We start from the raw sequence: 19866 nt of genomic DNA, 5'->3' as shown, positions 1-19866 counted from the left end.
AAGCCGCCTAGCTCTTACAATCTGCACGATTTGACAGATTTAGTTCCAACCGTTCAATTACGAATGGCTGAGACTGAATCTGGTTCGAGGGGTTGACGTGAAATCGCGTGAAGCCCCTCGATCTTCATGTGAATAACATAATCTGGGTGATCGAAGACCATGGCTTGTTGGCCTCGAGTCTAGTTTTTGTCAATAGTTTGATCCTAGCATGTTGGCCCGATGTGAAATTATATTAATGAAACCAAGTGACTTGATCAAACTAATTAAACGAAAACTAACGTTTAATGGAACTTACTGAAAATTAATGCTACACAAAAATTAACTAGGAAAAGCTCCAATTAATTGAACGTCTCCAATTTAAATAATGGATTTCAAGAACTATAATCCATAATTTAAAATCCTTCCAATTAGCAGGAGCCAATACTCATGCCTCATCCTTGTCAATGGGATCCATATAGTTGAGAACTTGATCAGATGCTTTGACAAACATGCAGTCGATCTAATTTTTGGTTCTGTATTGTTAATAATAATTCTGTAGATCATATCATGGCTATCTTCCGTCGCTGTTGACCAATTGGGAGAACACGGCGCTCGCCGACGAATCCAATGTCACCATTCTCCTCGAACTCCAGTTCTCTTCCTCACCAGTCTCCTTCACAACACCCGCCGAATCAACCTCCCGCATCGCCGGCACATCAATTCGCGACTCCACGGCGCCGCTGTCCTCGTGCGGTTCCCTCTTCAGCTCCGTCACATGAAGCTGCAGCGCGTATTCCAAGTTCCACAGCACGTCGGCGAACGGAGGCCTGTCCACGCCGTAGTCAGCTAGACACCTCTCCGCCGTCTCCCCGAACTTCCTTAGTGAGTTTCTGTTGATCTTCCCCGCCAACCTTTGGTCTATGATCTTCTCCAGCTGGCCCCTCCTCTGCCAGTGCAGCGCCCACTCCGCCAGGTTAATCTGCTCATGCGACACGCTCCTGTCTATCACCGGCCGCGCGCAGAGCACCTCGAACAGCATCACGCCGAAGGAGTAGACGTCGGATTTGTCAGTCAGCTGCTGCGTCTTGAAGTACTCAGGGTCGAAGTAGCCGAAGGTGCCCTTCACCCCTGTGGTCACGTGGGTCTCGCCCATGGAAGGCCCCAACCTCGAGAGTCCGAAATCGGATACCTTCGCCAAGTTGATTTTGTCGAGCAAGATGTTGGTGGACTTGATGTCGCGGTGGATGATGGTGTCGCTGTAGCCGGTGTGGAGGTAGTGCAGCCCGCGGGCAGCCCCGATGCAGATCTCCAACCTCTGCTTCCAGGAAAGGCACGGCTTGTCGTCGGATCCTCCGTACAGATAGTTCCGGAGCGGACCCTTCTCCATGTACTCGTACACCAAGATCCTCTCTGATTGCTCCTCGCAGTAGCCGATGAGCGAGACGAGATGGCGGTGGCGGATCTTGGACAGCACGAGGATCTCCGCCTGGAACTCCGGGTACCCCTGATTCGACCCGGGCATGGCCCGCTTCACCGCCACCTTGGTGCCGTCGCCGAGGACGCCCTTGTAGACCTTCCCGAAGCCGCCGTTCCCCACCACGAAGCTCTCGTCGAAGTCGTTGGTGGCGGCCTTGATGTCGAGCAGCGGGATGCTGAGATCGAAGTTCACTCTGGGGGACGCCGTCGGCGCTGCTGAGGTCGAGTTGCTGGAGAGATCCACGAAGTTTCCCCGCCGCGCCGTTCCCTGGCGGTACGGCGACGACGTCTCGTTCGATAGCAGCGACAGAGACTTCGATCCGTGACGACGCTTGCGAGCCCAAAGGATCAGGCCGAAGACGAGGAGGCTCAGGAGGACGGCGCCGCCGGCCGACGCAGAGGCAAAAACCGCGACGGTCGTGCTTCTTCTGTTGGTGGTATCGCCGGAATTGACGATCGCATTGCTGAATTTAAAGATTTCGAGACCGTTAAGAAAGGCGTTAGCGTCCGATGGCTGGGTTTTTAACGACCTGCCAATGCTAATGTTAATCCACACCGAGGGAGGTCGCACCTCCACCGTTACTTCCTTATAAAAGGGCACGAGAAAGTCATGATCAGTGTCATCGCCTGAGAATATCTCCTGAGACTGGTCGGCAACGTAGAGGACGAAGGTGATACTGCTCTGTGAGATGAAGTCGCAGAAATGTGCACGAACCAGATAATTGTAGCTCGTCTCCACCCGAAATTTCCAAGTAACGTTGAAGTTGAAATCTGGATTGGCAATCCGCATGTCATCTGGGATATTCATGGTTCGAGCCGTGGAGTAAACAAACTTCGGAGCGACAACGTTCGTCACATCTGACTTTTCGTAGTTGATAACGCTGATGTTGGTGCCGTTCAAAAAAGCCGTGTTGCTGTTCGAGATGTAGGCATCATCAGGGATCCATGTTCGCCACATGGTGTCGTTGGCCGGAGTAACCTTGGTGCCGCCCACGTTGATCCTGTAGACAGTCTCCATAGTCTGATTCGATAAATTTGAAGTGGTAGAGCTATCGAAGAGATAGGCGGGGGCGGTTAAGACCTCGACGACGTTGACGAAAGCGAAGGAAGGAGAAACGGGGAGGAAGTTGAGTTCAAGCGCGGAGGAGGCGGCAGAGTCGACCCAGAGGAAGTACTCCTTGATGACGGGGGTGGCGGAGGAAGCGACGGAGAAGTTCTTGAGGAGGTGGAGGAGCTGGACGGTGACGTCGAAGCGAGCGGCGGAGAGGTCACGGGCGTCGGCTGAGAAGGGAAGGAAGTGGAGACGGATGACGTGGACGCCGGTGGAATTTAGAGGGAAGGTGTAGGAGACGGGGCCAGTGAAGACGCGGGCAGTGGAGTAGATGGAGGGTCGGAGGTTGCTGGAGGAGGGGTTGGAGAGTGACAAGGAATCGGCTTTGCTGGAGAGGTATTCGGAATCGGTAACGAAAACGCGGGAGGGGCTGTCATCGGTGGTTATGTCGGATTGGCCGCCGCAGTTGAGAAAGTATTGGGGGGCGAAGTCGGAGGAGGAGGAGGCGGCGGAAAGGAGGAGGGACACGATGAGGAGGTGGTGGAGGAAGAGAGGATCCATTTCGGCGGTGTGTTGTCGCCGGAAAGCTATTTGTGTTCAGCAAAGCATTAGAAGGGAGCGGAGATACGAAGAAGAGGGCGGCGATTTGTCAGACGCGTGGAAATTTTGACTGGGTTCAGTGGAAGCAATGGTGGCCGTGGGACGAGTAGGGTGGAAAATGCACAATCGCCGGTCCCAGCAAAAAGAGAATTTTCCCGTCCGTGACAAATGATTTGGGTGACGCGCACAATCGCATTCTTCAATAAAAAATTGGAAAAACTACAGAAAAAAACAATACAGAAATCACCGACCCTCGATGACTCTCAGATGCTCGAGCAAGAACCAATCGCAATATCTTGTTTATACGTTTCTGCGTGACATACATTGACCAAAGTCAATGACGAAATCTAGTTGGAGGCCATTACCTTGATGTCATGTCGCCTTCGTTGTTCGTCCAGAAGAAATTTCTATGACAAACATAATTTTTGGGGAATTATTTTTTCCTATAATTATGAGCCTATCAGAGTTTTTCTTTGAAAAAAAATCAGGCAATTATTCTTTGTTTGATACACTGATTAATTTTAATAATGACGGATCCGACCTTTAAAAAAAATTTCACATAAATCGGAAAGCATTTAAAGAAGACATCACGTGGCTACACTTCTGCCTCGGGTAATCATGCAATTGTTTGATCAATATATACTTGAGATGTTGTTCATGTAGAAATTAACGTCAAACAAAAATAATCATCTTTATTTTGTGAATCAAAAAAGATAAAAAGTACAAGATTGTATATAGTTAATTATAAGAAAAAACTTTAAAAAAAAATCTAAATAAATTCTAAACTGAAAAATTAAAAGACTAAATTACCCTCAAGACTATAAATAAATAATTTTAATAAATTATATAATCTAACATCCCCCCTCAAACTCACGATGCTACAGCCAGAAACATTGAGAGTTTGTCAGATAAAAATTGGAAGCGTGAAGCGGAGTGAGCCTTGGTAAACATATCAGCTATCTGTAGTGAGGAAGAAACAAAAAGTAGTGTGATAGTGCCAAGCTGTAGATGATGACGAGTAAAATGACAATCTATCTCAATATGCTTCGTTCTCTCATGAAAAACTATATTGCTCGCAATCTGAATGACACTCTGATTATCACAATGAAAAGCAGTAGGTTTTTGAAGAAAAACTCCCATATCTGCAAGCAACCAACGTAGCCAAACAATCTCACAAGTGGCGGTAGCCATGGCACGATACTCGGCTTCTGTGGAGGATCTAGAAATGACATCTTGCTTCTTACTCTTCCAAGAGATAAGAGAATCTCCAAGAAAAATACAGAAGCCGGTGGTCGACTTACGATTCGTAAGATCACCTGCCCAATCAGCATCAGAATATGCACAAAGTTCTAACGAGGAAATAGAAGGGAATAAAAGACTCTGAAACTGAGTTCCCCGAAGATACCGAAGAATGCGAAGAATAGCAGCCCAATGAACTATGGTCGGTGCAGTGACAAACTGACTAACCACATGTACAACATATGCAATATCAGGACGAGTCACAGTGAGATACACCAAGCTCCCCACAACTGTACGATAGAGATTAGGATCAGGCAAAGGAGAATCATATGAAGGAGAGTACCTAACATTAGTCTCAAGGGGAGTATCAACTACCCTATTATCAGTGAGATGTGCACGCTCAGATAGATCAGCTATGTACTTTGACTGAGACAAAAGATAGCCTTTAGGTGAAGAAGCAATCTCGATCCCTAGAAAATAACATAGTAATCCTAAGTCTTTCATAGCGAAACAATGAGGTAATTCAAACTTTAAGGACTCAATTCCATTAAAATCATCACCGGTAATTATCATGTCATCCACATATAAAGACAAAAGTATACGACCTGTACGCGTACTCTTGACAAATAAAGTTGAATCATAATTACTGGAATGAAAGCCAAGTGAGGTAATCACCGTGGAGAACTTTGCAAACTAAGCACGTGGCGCTTGTTTGAGTCCATAGAGAGCTTTGCGAAGCTTGCAAACTTCACAAGATCGGTGAGAAACTCTAGAAGGAGGCATCATATACACTTCTTCTTGAAGATCACCATTCAAGAAAGTATTTTTGACATCCATCTGAGATATTTTCCATTGACGAACAGAGGCAACGACAATCAACATACGAACAGTGGTCATTTTAGCAACAGGAGCAAAAGTTTCCTCATAATCCATGTCATATTCCTAAGAGTAACCTTTAGCAACAAGACGAGCTTTGTACCTTTCGATAGGACCATCAGATTTAGTTTTGAACTTATAGACCCAACGAGAACCAATGACGCATTTTCCTGGTGGTAGAGGTACCAAATCCCAAGTATGAGTATGATGCAGAGCAGTTAATTTCTCATCCATAGCATTCTGCCAAAGAGGATTACCAACATCTTCTCTATAGGACAAAGGCTCAGAAAGACGATGAACAGAGGCAACAAAAGAAGCAAAGGAAGTGGAATAACAAGAATAAGCAAAATTAGGTAGTCTAGTAGACTTACGAGGACGTGTAGACCGACGAATAAGATTGTCCGCAATCTCTTGAGGTGATGGAACAGGCGCAATAGGGGGAGGTGGAGGTGGAGGTGGAGCTGGTGTCTCGAGAATACTAGATTCACTGAAGTTGTCATGTGGAAGAGTAGCCGTGGGGGAGGCTTTATCGGTGCCGGTACTGAAGGGATCAATGCGAATAAGATCTGCATGAGTCATGTCATGTGATAGAAGAGGTATAGAGAAGAAAGGAATATGCTCAAGAAACACAATATGACGAAAGACATATAATTTTTTACTGACTGGATCAAAACAACGATATCCTTTTTGACCAACACCATAACCAAGGAAGACACACAAAGCAGACTTACAGGATAATTTATCACGCTCGATGTGTGGTCAAAGAACAAAGCAGGTACAACCAAAAACACGTAAAGAGGCATAATCAGGAGCATGACCATACACTTTTTGAAAAGGAGACAAACCCGAATTCTGAGAAGTTGGAATCCTATTAATTACATGAGTAGCAGTAAGAACTGCTTCTCCCAAAAAAATACTAGGAACATCTGCAGATAATAAGAAAGAACGAGCTGTCTCAACAAGGTGTCTATGTTTTCTCTTTGCAATCCCATTTTGTTCAGGTGTTTCTCGACATGATATTTGATGTATAGTACCTTCTGATGTAAGTAAGTGAGAAAAAGTATTGGAAGTGTATTCACCCCCCCAAATCACAACGAAAACACTTGATAACTGCTGAATGTTGAATTTTGATAAGAGCTTTAAAGTTATTGAAGATGGTAAGATAATCAGATCTGTGTTTCATAAGATAAACTCAAGTATAGCGAGTGCAATCATCAATAAAAGAAACATAATATCTTGATCCCCCTTTTGTAGTAACAGGAGAAGGCCCCACACATCAGAATGAATAAGATCAAAAGGATTAGGAGAAAAAGATAGACTTTTATTGAAAGGTAGTGCAGAAAATTTTGCTAGTTTACAACCACTACAATATGAAATATCATGACTTTTTAAAGTTCCTAATACTTCAGATGAAGCTAAAAATTGTAAACGAGAGGCTGAAACATGACCTAGACGAGTATGCCATAAATAAAAATCAGAAGAAGAACGACTCAATCAGAAAGATAACAAATCGATACTAGAAGCTGCAACATCTGGTACTTGAAGCTTATCCAAAACATAGAGTCCCTCTTGCCTACGGCCTATCCCAATCACCTTCTGAGATTGCGGGTCCTGCACATAACAATTGGACGAGCAAAAAGAGATTAAATATCCAGACTCAGACAATTGACTAACAGAAACAAGATTAAGTGTAAGACTAGGAATAAAATAGACATTGGGAAAACATAAGCAAGTTGTAACAACAGAACCAACACCTAATAATGGCATCGGAGTACCATCATCCGTCATAACTGATACAGATGAATAGAAGATAAGGAGATAAAAGATGACAAGTTAGGTGGCATATGATGAGAGGCTCCAGAATCTAAGATCTATAAAGAGGAAGATATACCTGATGCACTAGAGGATGACAAACTTATATGAGAAGAAGCAGACATGGCAGAGGGCTGTGAAGCAAGGAATTATTGAAACTGCTCAAGCATATACGGATCTAAAGAGGGGGTAGCTACTGCATTACTAGACTGTGGTTGATTACTAGATTTCCATGAAGCATTCTGATGTTGCAATGGTGGTTGTTGAGATCTTTGCTGCTGATATTGTTGTTGCGGTGATCGTTTTTGCTGCTGCGGTTGTTTACCTTTGTTCAATAGTAATGGACATTGAGACTTCCAATATCCTTTTTCTTTGCAATAAGCACACTCATCAATAGAAACCTTCGAAGTCGACCTACTTTGATTATGCGACATATACCGCTGTGGTGTTGCAAAAACAGATGGCGTAGATGATGCAATAGTCTTCTTATCAACCTGGGACTTAAGGCGAATCTCCTCAGCTAGCAATTCATGTACTACTGAATCAACAGAAGGGAGAGGACTACGATGTAAAATTGTTCCACGCAATCCTTCAAAGTCATCGCGAAGAGCCATCAAAAACTGGACCAGACGTTGTTCTTCTCTACGAGTAACATAAGCCAGGAATGCTCGCAATTCTGAGGATTTTGTGAGCGCTAACTGATCCCATAGTTTTGACATGGCAGAATAAAAATCTTGGATGCCCATATCTTGTTGCTGAAGCGCGCGGATATTTGCTTCCAATTGATATTGTTTGGCAAAGTTAGACTGCGTGTATAATCTTGCTAGATGATCCCAAACCTCTTTGGTTGTCTCGTACTTGGTCAATTGAGTATCAATGGAGTGTGAAACAGAATTATTGATCCACGTAATAATCTTCGCATTATCGGTCTCCCAAATATTTAACGACTTTGCATAATCATCGGCATTGATGTCCGTAGGTTGAACTCGCACACCTAAAATATTTCCCCACATAGATTTTCCTCGTAAAATTTTTTTCATAACATATCCCCAATACGAATAATTTTTTCCATCCAATCGGACACTGATCGATTGAAGCGAATCTTCTGTGCGGCCACTCATGATGATAGAACAAATTGTGTTCAAGAATAATCGAATACCAAACACAACCAAGTATTGTGAAAACAAAAGGAACCCAATCAAAACTGTACGATCCACAAAAATTATGGATCGAATTAACAATGATTCAATCAAATTATCAAAAAGATAGAAATAAAGACTCTGATACCATGTAGAAATTAACGCCAAAGAAAAAGAGTAACCATCTTTATTTTGTGAATCAAAAGATAAAGAGTACAATACCTTATATAGTTAATTACAAGAAAAAATCTAAAGAAAAAAATCTAAACAAATCCTAAACTGAAAAGGTAAAAGACTAAATTGTCCTCAAGGTTATAAACAAATAATTCTAATAAATTATATAATCTAACAGTTCAATTATTTTAGATAATTTTACTGAGTTGTTGACTGTGGAGGGTCTGATAACTTAAGTTGGACCGCGTCGAGTTTGATACAGGATGCACAGTTGGAGAAAGACTAGATAGAAGAATATCAGACTTCGAGTAGGAGCATCCTACAAAACATCGTACTCGATCATCGGTAGGTATACAAGCTGATTGGGCTATAAGTTATGGCGTTCCTCCTTAGATTTTTACACCCACGCCAATCATCATTTTCAAGCTTGATAGCAATGCTTAATTTTTAATGGACGTATATTTTTTAGAATTTTTTTTTATGATCCTCCAGTGATTTAACGGTCGATTATAAATAAACTTTATAATTTATCTCCTTTCATGTAATATGGGAACGAACTATGAAAAATATTTGAGATGAGCATAATCACCTTTTGCTATAATTTTCAAATTTGATATTCATGACGCAACGCTATTGTATGGTGATATTAGTCCTCTCGGACCGACACAGATGATTCATGTAGAGTTGTTGTCATAATTAACTTTGGATCGATTCTCAACGTGTATACAATGCCATGTTGTTTATCTCATCCATCCTTGCACGTGTTACTATTACTAGGTGAAGTCCTCTGTAATTTATCTATTGGAGAAAGTGTGTAGCCACCTTGGAGAGGTCGCCAAGGTGATGATTTTATCTTTTGCTGTAGATTGTATGGTGATATTCATTTGTGTTCATGAGCGGGGATGCTAAAGGTAGCAATGATCTATATGATGTTTGGAAATTATAATGTTTATCTAAGTATATCCAACTCTTCGAACCAACTAATCTTGGAGGCGATCGATTCGGTCCTACAAATGTTTCCAACTAGCTATTAGTAAATTCGGGAAGCGCTCACATCATGCACTCAATGTCGGATGTTCATTGTCCATAATCCCACTATAGGCAAATACTTTCTGGGAAAGATTCGAACTGTGATACTCTTGTTTGTCATCAAAGTATTTTACCATTGCACATTGACCCGAGAGTTATATTATTGTACTCCTTTTTTTTTTTTTGATAATTCTAATATTCATCTCTTACGATCCAACTAATCCAAGAGACGACTTGTCCAAGCCCACTAAAATTTTTTATCGGTCATCAGGATAAATCAAGAATCACAAATAGGTCATTGTGGATGGTCCAACGCCACAAGTAATTCAAACTCTTTAGGTGTCATGTGTCAGAAGTAAGAATCGAACCCTCGTTACCTAAGGATCCCACCACTTACCATCCCACCATAGTCCGCGAAGGGGGTTGTAATCTTTTATATATATATATATATATATATATAAGTGTGCAATTGGACCTTGATTGTTTAAGAAATGCATGTTGCCTCTTACCATCACACCAAGCTGGGGTGGAGATATTGTAAATTTTTTTTATCTTCAATATGAAGAAAGAGAATTATTTATAGAGTTGAAGCATAAACGAAGATAGGAAAAATATTAATTAATTATATCTTTTCTAATTTTGCAACAATATGACAATTACTAAAAGGAAAATATTATTTAGTGATCGAAATTTCAATCACTATTCGATCAAAAATTTTGATTGCAAGATTTTTTGTCGCTGCTGAAACCCATGATATTTTTTATATATTTTTAATATAGGATTTTGATTGTATTCCCAATAATCCTCTCCTTGAACAAAGAATCTATTAGGATATGTTTGATACGGGTGCGTGCTAGAACACATTTCATAAACATGTGCAGTGGAAAATAAAATAATAATAATTCCTACTTAATACATCACACACACTATATGCATACAAGGATACAACATGTCAATCATGATCGCATAATTAAAATTTTATGAGAAGTAAATTTACATTAAGTATACCATATGGATGACTTATTATTAGAAGGGCGTAACCATAGCAACGTTGTCGAACCTCGCCTCTATTCATATCCATGCCAAGTTCCTCAAGACAACTCCTTAAGTACAAGCCTCTCTTCTAATTACATCTATATATAATCATCTTTAATGTGTTGGATTAGAAAGCCCAACTTTACCACAAGAGATTAATCCATCTGTGCTTCCATTATGACAAATATTTCCATATTTATCTTATGTAAGGTCCAACCAAACATTTATCTCTTGATCTAAGAATCTAATTATTTAACTTATTTTACATTTTTTAGAGACTCATTAGTGCGTGTGACCCAACATGTTCTCAGTTCATCTTGGTCATTCATAATTAACTACTTAATTATAAAACGATCATGAGTGACACCTAGTAATACATCATGATTCCCAATTAGCTGAAAAATCATATTCTAAACCTTTCAACAGCTACAGTGAATCGTGTCTTATTCCTTTCAGTCGTCTTATACCCACTTTGTTCAGGATATGATCTATGTGTCTGCCCCCACTAGATTGACTGCATCACACCTAGCCCAAGTAATACTTCCTCGTTCTACGGATTCAAATTACTCATATATGTGTCTAAGAGTCTCGCACTCTTAACATGTGATGCTTTAGCCAAAGACTTTGAGTAATAATCCTAATGAGTGGTCATAGGGTATAGTCTCCTCGTAAGGAGCATCGAATCTTCTGCATGTTATCCAAAAATCTTCGGACATTTCAACTTATACCCAATCATCCCGGGTCCACACCTCAATGAGGTGCTTGCTTAAGATGTCAAAGTATAAGTCTCTATGACCAAGATGACTTGTATACCTCAAGTCGAAAGAAACTTGCACTCGAGCTGTAGTAAGAGCTTCACAGACATATCTATATATATATAGATAATCATATGAAGTCTTACAGAGAGTCACTCCAATGAACTAGTTATCATAACTAGCATTCACATTTAACTCTCGTCAGCCAATGGGAAAATAGCTACTTGGCGAACCAAGGAGTATAACCCGCGCTAGTTTTATAGAATTGGTTATGTCTGAATGCATCAATTCGACGACTAGAAAAATTCTAATATGTTCATAATTATACATGTAGAGATAATCACTAGTTGTGATCCAATCATAATTTCTTTCATGATATGAATTATATTGCGGACATTCAATAAATGAGTTTAAGACAAAATATATAATATGTGTTGGATCGTGAAAGTCGATAGAGGGGGGGGGTGAATATCGATTTAAAAAATAACGAGAGTACGCAACGGAAAACAGAAAGAGAGAACACGGCTAACACAGTCAATTTACTTAGTTCGGAGCCTGTGTCGACTCCTACTCCAATGCCCGCACACAAGGGTGCTTTCGTTAGATAATTACTAATAATTCAAAATCAGAGTTACAATTAAAGTATAGGAAATATTAGTAAAGAAAATGCCGACAATTATGAAAACTAAGACAGGAAGAAATAAAACTTGTCGGTGAGCTTTTGGCAGCGTCGCAGGAGCACTGAAGATCTGATCGTTAGTTGTGTTTTGAGCTTCAGCCTTGACCCTCCTTATAAAGGAGGTTCAGGGCGCCTGGAACCATTAGGGTGCCCTGGTTGTGACGTAGTCGAGCCAATCAGTGAGCTCCATGTTGCACTGTGACGTTGGGATAAAAATTCACCTCTGGGCGCTCGGACCTCCGGGCGCTCGGACCTTATTTTCCAGCAGCTTCCTTCCTACAAGAAAACGTTAGTCCGGAGGCAAAGTATATAATGCATATGTCCTGCAAAACAGATTATTAGTATAGTTCATAATTTAATAAAAAGAGTATGACTTAGATTCCGTCTTTCCGAGACCGGAATCTAGTCACGATCTTGACTTAGAGTTCCGAAATGATTCTAAGTCAGATCGATGCTTAAGTTCCCTTCCCGGGAACACGTCCTCACAGTCACTCCCCTCCAGTGACTTACCTGTCAAACGTCCGGTTAGCCCTTTAACCCTCCTGGACTTCGCACCAGCTATCCGGTCAGCTCGTCGACTTAGCTGGACTTCGTGCCAAATGTCTAGTCAGCCCGTCGACCCGTTTAGACTTCGTGCCAACTATCCGGTCGTCCCGTCGACCTAGCTGGGCTTCGTGCCAGACATTCGGTCAGCCCGTCGACCTGTCTGGACTTCTCTTACATACTTGATCAGAGTGTTAGATCAACAACAAAACTAACTTAACCTATTTTATCATTCATCAAAACTTGGGTTAGACCATTAGTACTAACTGTTAGGATGTATACTAAAAGTCTAGTTTTTGGTATAAACATTTATCTAGAAATAAGAATCACATTGGTCAAATGTCTACATTTATGATAAATGTAGTTGTTCAATTAATTTATATTGTAGATAATATGATGTGTGGTGTCACACACAGAGGATCATGTTATCAATACCTTATAAATTATAAACAGTAGCTCACGACCAAAATGGAAAGGAACAAACCATTGGAAGGTCGTAGTGTAATTAGGTATTAGTTTATCTTAACTATATAATTACACTAGTATACTTAGAGTGTATTGAGTAGGACCATTAGAGGTCGTTTCTTTTATACTGACTTTATAAAGGAATAAAGACCTCAGTTATTATGGAAGTGTGTGTTCTTAATCCTAATATAATAACAAGCACATATATTTGATATTTATTTCTTTAATTTATCAATGGGTGAGATTTAGTTCGATAAATCAATAAGTCCGATAAGTTGGGAAATGATATCACTTATAGTGTGTGTTGTTGATTATAGAAGGAAACTGTGTCCTAGTAATCTAGGTTGAAAATGTCCCCAAGAGGAGCTCATAAGGATTGTCATGTTAAACCCTGCAGGTGGACTTAGTCCGATATGACGATAAGGTTGAGTGGTACTACTCTTGGACTAAGATATTAATTAAATGAGTTGTCAGTAACTCACTTAATTAGTGGACATTCGACATCTTAAACACAGGGAGACTAACACACTCATAATAAGAAGGAGCCCAAAATGTAATTTGGGATTGGTGCGTTCAATAATAGTTCTCTAGTGGAATGAATTATTATTGATAAAATTAAGTTGTGTGTTCGACGGGATGTAATTTTATCGGAGACCAAACCAATTTCTCCTCTCGGTCCCTATCGTAGCCTCTTAATTATAAGTCTTATACCCACCTATACCCACCTTCTTACCCATCCCATGGGGCCGGCCAAGCTAGCTTGGAGACCAAGCTAGGGCCAGCCAAAGTTGCTTCAAGGTGGTCGGCCCTAGCTTGGGTTCAAGCTTGGTGTGGCCGGCCCAAATTAAAATAAAAGGATTTTTATTTTTTAAAATTTTTCTTATGTGGATAACATGATTTAAAAGAGAGTTTAAAAATTTAAATCTTTCCTTTTATAAAATTCTACAAAAGATTAAGAGAAGAGCTCAATCTCTTTCCTTATTTGTAGATTAAAAGGTTGATTTTAATTTTGGTAAAAACTTTCCTTTTAATTAATGTTCATGATTTAAAAGAAAGTTTAAAAATTAAAAATTCTCTTTTATTAGTTTCTACAAAAGATTAAGAAAAGATTTAATATCTTTCCTTATTTGTAGATTGAAAGGAGATTTTAATTTTTAGAGATAACTTTCCTTTTTGAAAATTATCCACATGTTTAAAAGAAAGATTTTAATTTATAAAATTTCTTTTTATTAACCAATCGTGAATGTATTAAAATTATTGGAGAAATTTTTATAAATTTCTAGAAACAAATTAGGAAGTTTTAATTTTTGTTTTAATTAAAACTCTCTTTGTTTTGGGGAAAGAGGTGGCCGGCCAAATAAATTGGAGAAGAGAAAATTATTTTTAATTAAATAAATTTTCCTTTTCATGGCAAAAGAATTAAGGAAGTTTTTATTTAAATTTCCTTATTTGCCAAGACCAAGGATTATAAAAGAGGGGGTAGAGGAGGCTTCATGAAGAACGACTCTATTCTTTTTCTTCCTCTCTTTTCTTCCTTGGTGTGGCTGGCCCCTAGAGGTTCCCCTTCTCCTTCTCTCTTCTCCTTCTTGTGGCCGAGACTTCATCATCTCTTGGAGGCATAGAAGTGGCCGGATCTAGCTTGGAGAAAAGGAGAGAAAGGAGTCTTGTTTCATGCATCCCTTGGAGCTTGGTTGGTGGAAAAAGATCTTCATCTTTTGGAAGCATTGTGCTTGGCCGAAACTTGAAGAAAGGAGAAGAAGGTGCTTTGGTGGTTTCTCATCTCGGAAGATCGTTGCCCACACAACGTCCGAGGTTAGAAGAGGAATACGGTAGAAGATCAAGAGGTCTTTCTAAAAGGTATAACTAGTATTTTTTCTTTCCGCATCATACTAGTTATTTTAGGAAATAATACTAAATACAAGAGGCATATGATTCTAGTATTTCGAATTTGTTTTCGATGTTGTGTTCTTTTTGTTTTTTTTCTTTTCCTTGTGATTTGATTATTCTTTTCGGTTGACCTAAAGTTATTTAAGGAAATTAAATATTAACTTTCCTTAAAAAGCTTTGTCTAGTCGGTGGTGGTTGTTCCTATATCCAAGAAGGCCATGTGCCTCGCCACGTCAGTACTGGGAGCCAATTTTGAAAACTAATATTTAATGAAATTAATAACCTAGGTGATTTGTATCAAACGTGTTAAGTTCCGCAGGAGATCCAAGTCAAAACCTAAAAGAACAAATAGATTAAACTTTGGATCAAACGTGTTAAGTTTCGCAGGTGATCCAAGTTTAATTTAAAAGAACACATGGTAGCTAGGAAAAGGTTCAGACCTTTGTACAAAATTTTTGTACAGTGGAACCATTAGGTTTTCCGAGTAGCAACCAATACTAACCGTACCAACAATCTCCCCCTTTTTGATGGAATGACAACTTGGTTAAGTTAGTGTCAAATGCAAGTTAACACAAGCATTAACAAGTTTTTAGGTTAGTTTGTATTTTCAATTAGCTTTAGCTAATTTAACCATCTAACCCTCCCCCTTTGGCATTCATCAAACATGTACATAGATCAAATGATCATATTTATAGAGAGAGAGAAAAAAAAAATTTCAAAAGGAATGCAGACTATTGGATCGAAAGCACTAGAGGGGGGTGAATAGCGCTCGTGGCTTTCACTTTTCGTTTCGGAAATCTTACGAGTAACGCAACGGAAATAAATAAAGCAACAAACATACAGAAGACTCCAAGATTTACTTGGTTCGGAGCCCAAGGCGACTCCTACTCCAAGGCTCATGCTCGTTGAGCGTTTACGTTGGGCAATAACTATAATCACGAGAATTATTACAATCTAAGTATAGAAAAGACAGTAATTAATTGATACCGACAGTAGAGAGATGAAAAATTGAAGTTCCGGGTCGTCGGGATGATGTTACAACACCTCGGGGTCATCTCGTTAGCAGCTTGTAGCGTAAGGATTGCTTGGAATTCGTTGTTCTAAGCTGCTACTTGAAGTCCCCTTTTAAACAGTGCTGGAGGCGCCTCTAAGGCTGTCCGAGGCGCCTCCAAGATGCCGAGTCGCACGCGTGGATCAACTCTGATATGGTCGCACCTTATCCCACTGAAGGCGCCTCCAAGCTGCTCCAAGGTGCCTCCAACGCCTAGTCCAAGGCGCCTTCAGCTTCCTCCGAGGCGCCTCCAGCTCCTCTGGACAGCTGGCTTCGGCTAGCACCCGAGGCGCCTCCAAGCCCCATGGAGGCGCCTCGGACACTGTTCATCCGAGGTCTAAGTTGTTTCTTTGTTCCTGTAAAATGTGTTAGTCCCAAACACAAACCCTGCAAAACAAAATTAGCACAGAAACAACAAGATAGATATTATTGACAGTCATCGGACTGTCCGGGTCTGACTTCGGATTTCCAGTCGGAAACCCTAGGTCGACCCGACGCCTACTGTTCCCTCTACGGGGAACGCGTCCTCACCTACTCCACTCAGGAGATTTACCTGTTGCCAGTGTGATCCTCCAGATTGACTGGACTTTTGCTCAGCGTTCGAAGCTTCCAGACTTTCTACTGGACTTCCGTTTCCCGGCTGGTCCAGTCTTTCACCTGGTTCGCGACACCAGGACTTTCCACCTAGGGTTACCTCCCTAGGACTTTTGCCTGAAGCTCTCGACCCGCCAAGACTTTCCGCATAGGGTTACCACCCCCTATGACCTAGGGTTACCACCCCCTAGGATTTTCACTTGCCTAACCGCAGCTAGGACTTTTTTGAAACACTCAATTAAATACGTTAGATCACAAAACAACTTAACTTTGAATTCCTTTGCCATTATAAAAACAGTGGTCAATCGTCGGATGCTTCCCGTACCAACACAGACTTTGTAAAAATTGCAAGCAATAATGTCAAGTTGACTTGGGGGAGTTTAGACCTTAGAACATAGATAATTTTTCTTTTATTTCTTAACTTTTGTAAAGATAACTATGTCACGCCCCCAGAGGAGTCCTTACCGAAAAATTTCGACAGCATCTCCCCTGTACCGGTGACAGTCTGAGGCAATCATACATACAAAATACATCAGCCACATACGACTGGAATATATTTACACAACCACGCAGTTATATAATCAGCCAACTCGACTGGAACAGAAATAAACACAACCACGCAGTTATATAACTATATTAATCAGCCCACACGGCTGTACTAAAATCAACACAGCGGAAATCACAAATAACGATCACAAAATACAAATCAACTGACTGCGAGCCGGCTCGGCTTGACACAATAATATCAAACCAAATACAAGAGAACACAAATACATAAACAAGTACAAAGCCCAAAATACAAATAGCGTAAGAAATACCAAAATCGTAAGGTCGTCCTCAAATGTGACGTGGAACTGGCTGACAGGATCTCCAGGCGACTCCATAGATCCTTTACCTGCTACCTGGTGAAATTACCAATATACGAGGTGGTGAGTATAAAGACTCAGCGGGTAATAGACAGATAGTACATCAGATAGGCTCACTAGGACTTCCTCTTGATATCAGATCCTCCAGATCTAACGTGCTTCCCTGCCATCTGTCGGGTCCTCTCAACCCACTTGGGCTTCCTGCCTGGCTTCTACTATCTGCTAGGACTCTTTCAGTTGAGTAAACATCCTACACACTTAGTTAACTTATTAAATCACAAAAAGGCTTAACTTAAACTTTTGACAATATCAAAACTCAGGTTCGATTCTAGTGCACCCTACACCAACAATCTCCCCCTTTTTAATATTTGGCAACCAAGTTTCACGGTTAAGTTTATAGCATATACAAAGATAAGTAAACAACCATTTTAACTTAATTCTCCCCCTAAGTTTGTTAACTCTCCCTAAATTCACTATCTCTCCCCTTTGACACATATCAAAAATAGGGGAAATATAAATAACAAGTTTGAAGTATTCCAAGATTTAAGTTTTGGAGAAAAATTTGAAACCAAAGATGTATGAAAATATGATTTGAAAAGAGTTAGGTTTAAAAAATTAATCAAGATTTCTAATGAATATGTTTTGAAAAGTAGACTTTTGAAAATATTTCTAAGTATATATATAAACAGAAACAGGTATGCTACATGAAGCCAGCATGCTCAGTAAGGTATGTAAATAAACAACAACCAAAGCATGTAAACATGGTATCAGGTGTCTATATATCCAATACCTAATATATAATGTCTGGCATCTGGTATCTGGTATCTGATACATAGTAATATAGTATCTGCTAAATATCATCGATAGCAACGAGAGACTGTATAGGTACAGAAACGAGTAGCTCAAAGATTGAGTGGAAGTATCAAACGCAGGAAAAATAAGAGTGGAGTCAAGATAGATACAGCAACTATCTGAACATAAAGCTCATGCACTAGGATCAAAATACTAAAGAGATAAAGCAAGAAATACCCGGCTTTATACGTAGACAGTGTCCAGTGTTCCCATGTCGAGACACTTGTCCCAAAATCCAAGTCCTGTGATCACAATACGCATAATGTAACTAATCAAATAGGAACTAGTTAACTAAATCCATCATAAACCAAATAGCCACCTTAACATCAATCTAATCGAGAATCCATAAACTCTTATCATTCCATAACCTAATCTGTAGCTCAAATCAAATAAACTAATCCATAACTAAATCATTCATCCTCTAGACTAATCAATTCCAAGCTTAAATACTCACATAAACTAACTAAATCCATAATCAAATAGATTAAACTACACATACATCAATGCTAACCACTCACCGGAATTGATGGCTCCGCCAATGACTTATAGCTGGTATAACTCTCTACCAGCGAAGATGAGATTGTTGTCTCTGCAAATCAACATACTGCTCATAGCCCCAATCAATTGCTAACCAATCTAGAATCAACATAATTCCAAGCACAACTTACCCAAGTTCAGAATTCCAACCGCTCGGTGAAGAACTCGAATCAATCTTGAGGAAGTGGGGCTCCTCTTCCTCGGTGACCGATCATGGCTTCAACAGTAGATCGACAGGCAATGGAGAGTCGACAACAGTGGCTCAGCAACCGAAACAACGACCAAAGTGGGTTGCAACAACTGGGAGGTCACACAGTAAGCCTTCTGCTCAAAACAATGTCGCGGGAGAAGAAGGATCGACTGATTTGTGAGATGCTGGCAATGGATCTTCACTTAGGGCACAACCCAAGGGAAGATAGCTTTGTTGTTAGGGCACGACGACCTACTTGCTCCGGTTATGACGAGGGAGGAAGAAGATCACCGACAGGGAAACGTCAACTAGGGCTCGGATCACCTTCTCTTGGTCGGAAGCACGACGACTGACCTGGTGTGCTAATGCGGTGAGGTAGACTCGAATTAGGGCTCGACTCGGCGGAACCTGTGGGTAGCCAACGCGCCGGCTGACTCCTGATCGGGATCATCCTCAAAGGAGGAGAAGGTCGGCCGCACGCAATCGAAGATCCACGACTCCTCGCTCAAGCTCCGACAAGTTCCAGATGACTCCGACCAGGAGAGGAACGATGAGGCAACGCGATAGAAGGGTCTGCATCGTCGACTCCTCACGATGATGACGGCTGTGGTATCGCCGGTCGGGTGTCACTGTGATGGCCCACAGCGTCGAGCAGAGACACAAGAGGAGGAAAAGAGGAGGTGGCGGATGAGAATAAGGAGAGTGAGGGGCGGCAATGAGATCTCGGCGACAAAGAGCAAGAGCGAGGAAGGGAAATGGAGTGGTCGGCGTGAGATTAGGGCATGGTGAGGTTGGGTGAGGTTTTTAAACTTAGGTTCAATAAATTAAACCCTAAGTTGGTTTTCTCAATCAACTCCCACTTTTAGGTATTTTAAACGACTTCCACTTAGTCTATAAATGATCCCCTTAAACTACACCAAACGGTCTCCGAAAAAATTCCCAGAAAATTCTTAAAAATTTTTGAAAAATCCAATAAGATTATTTGTCCAATAACCTTATTATTTAAATATTATTTTAGGTGCTGTATTTTACAAACT

At 40.8% G+C, this 19866-nt stretch overlaps 2 protein-coding genes, 1 long non-coding RNA gene and 1 pseudogene across 3 annotated transcripts; all 4 read right to left on the bottom strand.

Annotated features, from left to right (window-relative positions):
• Window positions 1–250: 250 nt before the first annotated feature.
• LOC121967679 (probable receptor-like protein kinase At5g24010) lies at window positions 251–3346 on the bottom strand. The gene has a single exon (XM_042518050.1). The coding sequence runs from the start codon at window positions 3065–3067 to the stop codon at window positions 551–553; it is 2517 nt and encodes an 838-aa protein (XP_042373984.1). The 5' UTR covers window positions 3068–3346; the 3' UTR covers window positions 251–550.
• A 712-nt stretch (window positions 3347–4058) lies between these two features.
• LOC122055223 lies at window positions 4059–5128 on the bottom strand (annotated as a pseudogene).
• Window positions 5129–6715: 1587 nt separating this feature from the next.
• On the bottom strand, window positions 6716–8046 carry LOC122055222. Its single transcript, XM_042616593.1, has 4 exons — window positions 7231–8046; window positions 7113–7167; window positions 6896–7011; window positions 6716–6832 (listed from the first exon to the last, which is right to left on the bottom strand). The coding sequence occupies exons 1-4, from the start codon at window positions 8044–8046 to the stop codon at window positions 6716–6718; spliced, it is 1104 nt and encodes a 367-aa protein (XP_042472527.1).
• A 9181-nt stretch (window positions 8047–17227) lies between these two features.
• Window positions 17228–19611, bottom strand: LOC121968615. The gene is made up of 4 exons (XR_006108238.1): window positions 18771–19611; window positions 18621–18691; window positions 18280–18344; window positions 17228–17286 (listed from the first exon to the last, which is right to left on the bottom strand). It is a non-coding gene; the product is annotated as an uncharacterized LOC121968615 (long non-coding RNA).
• Between the last annotated feature and the right edge of the window lie 255 nt (window positions 19612–19866).

The sequence above is a fragment of the Zingiber officinale genome, chromosome 3B (genome assembly GCF_018446385.1).
Source record: "Zingiber officinale cultivar Zhangliang chromosome 3B, Zo_v1.1, whole genome shotgun sequence".
NCBI classification, from domain to species: Eukaryota; Viridiplantae; Streptophyta; class Magnoliopsida; order Zingiberales; family Zingiberaceae; genus Zingiber; species Zingiber officinale.
This window is presented reverse-complemented; position numbering and strand designations above follow the sequence as displayed.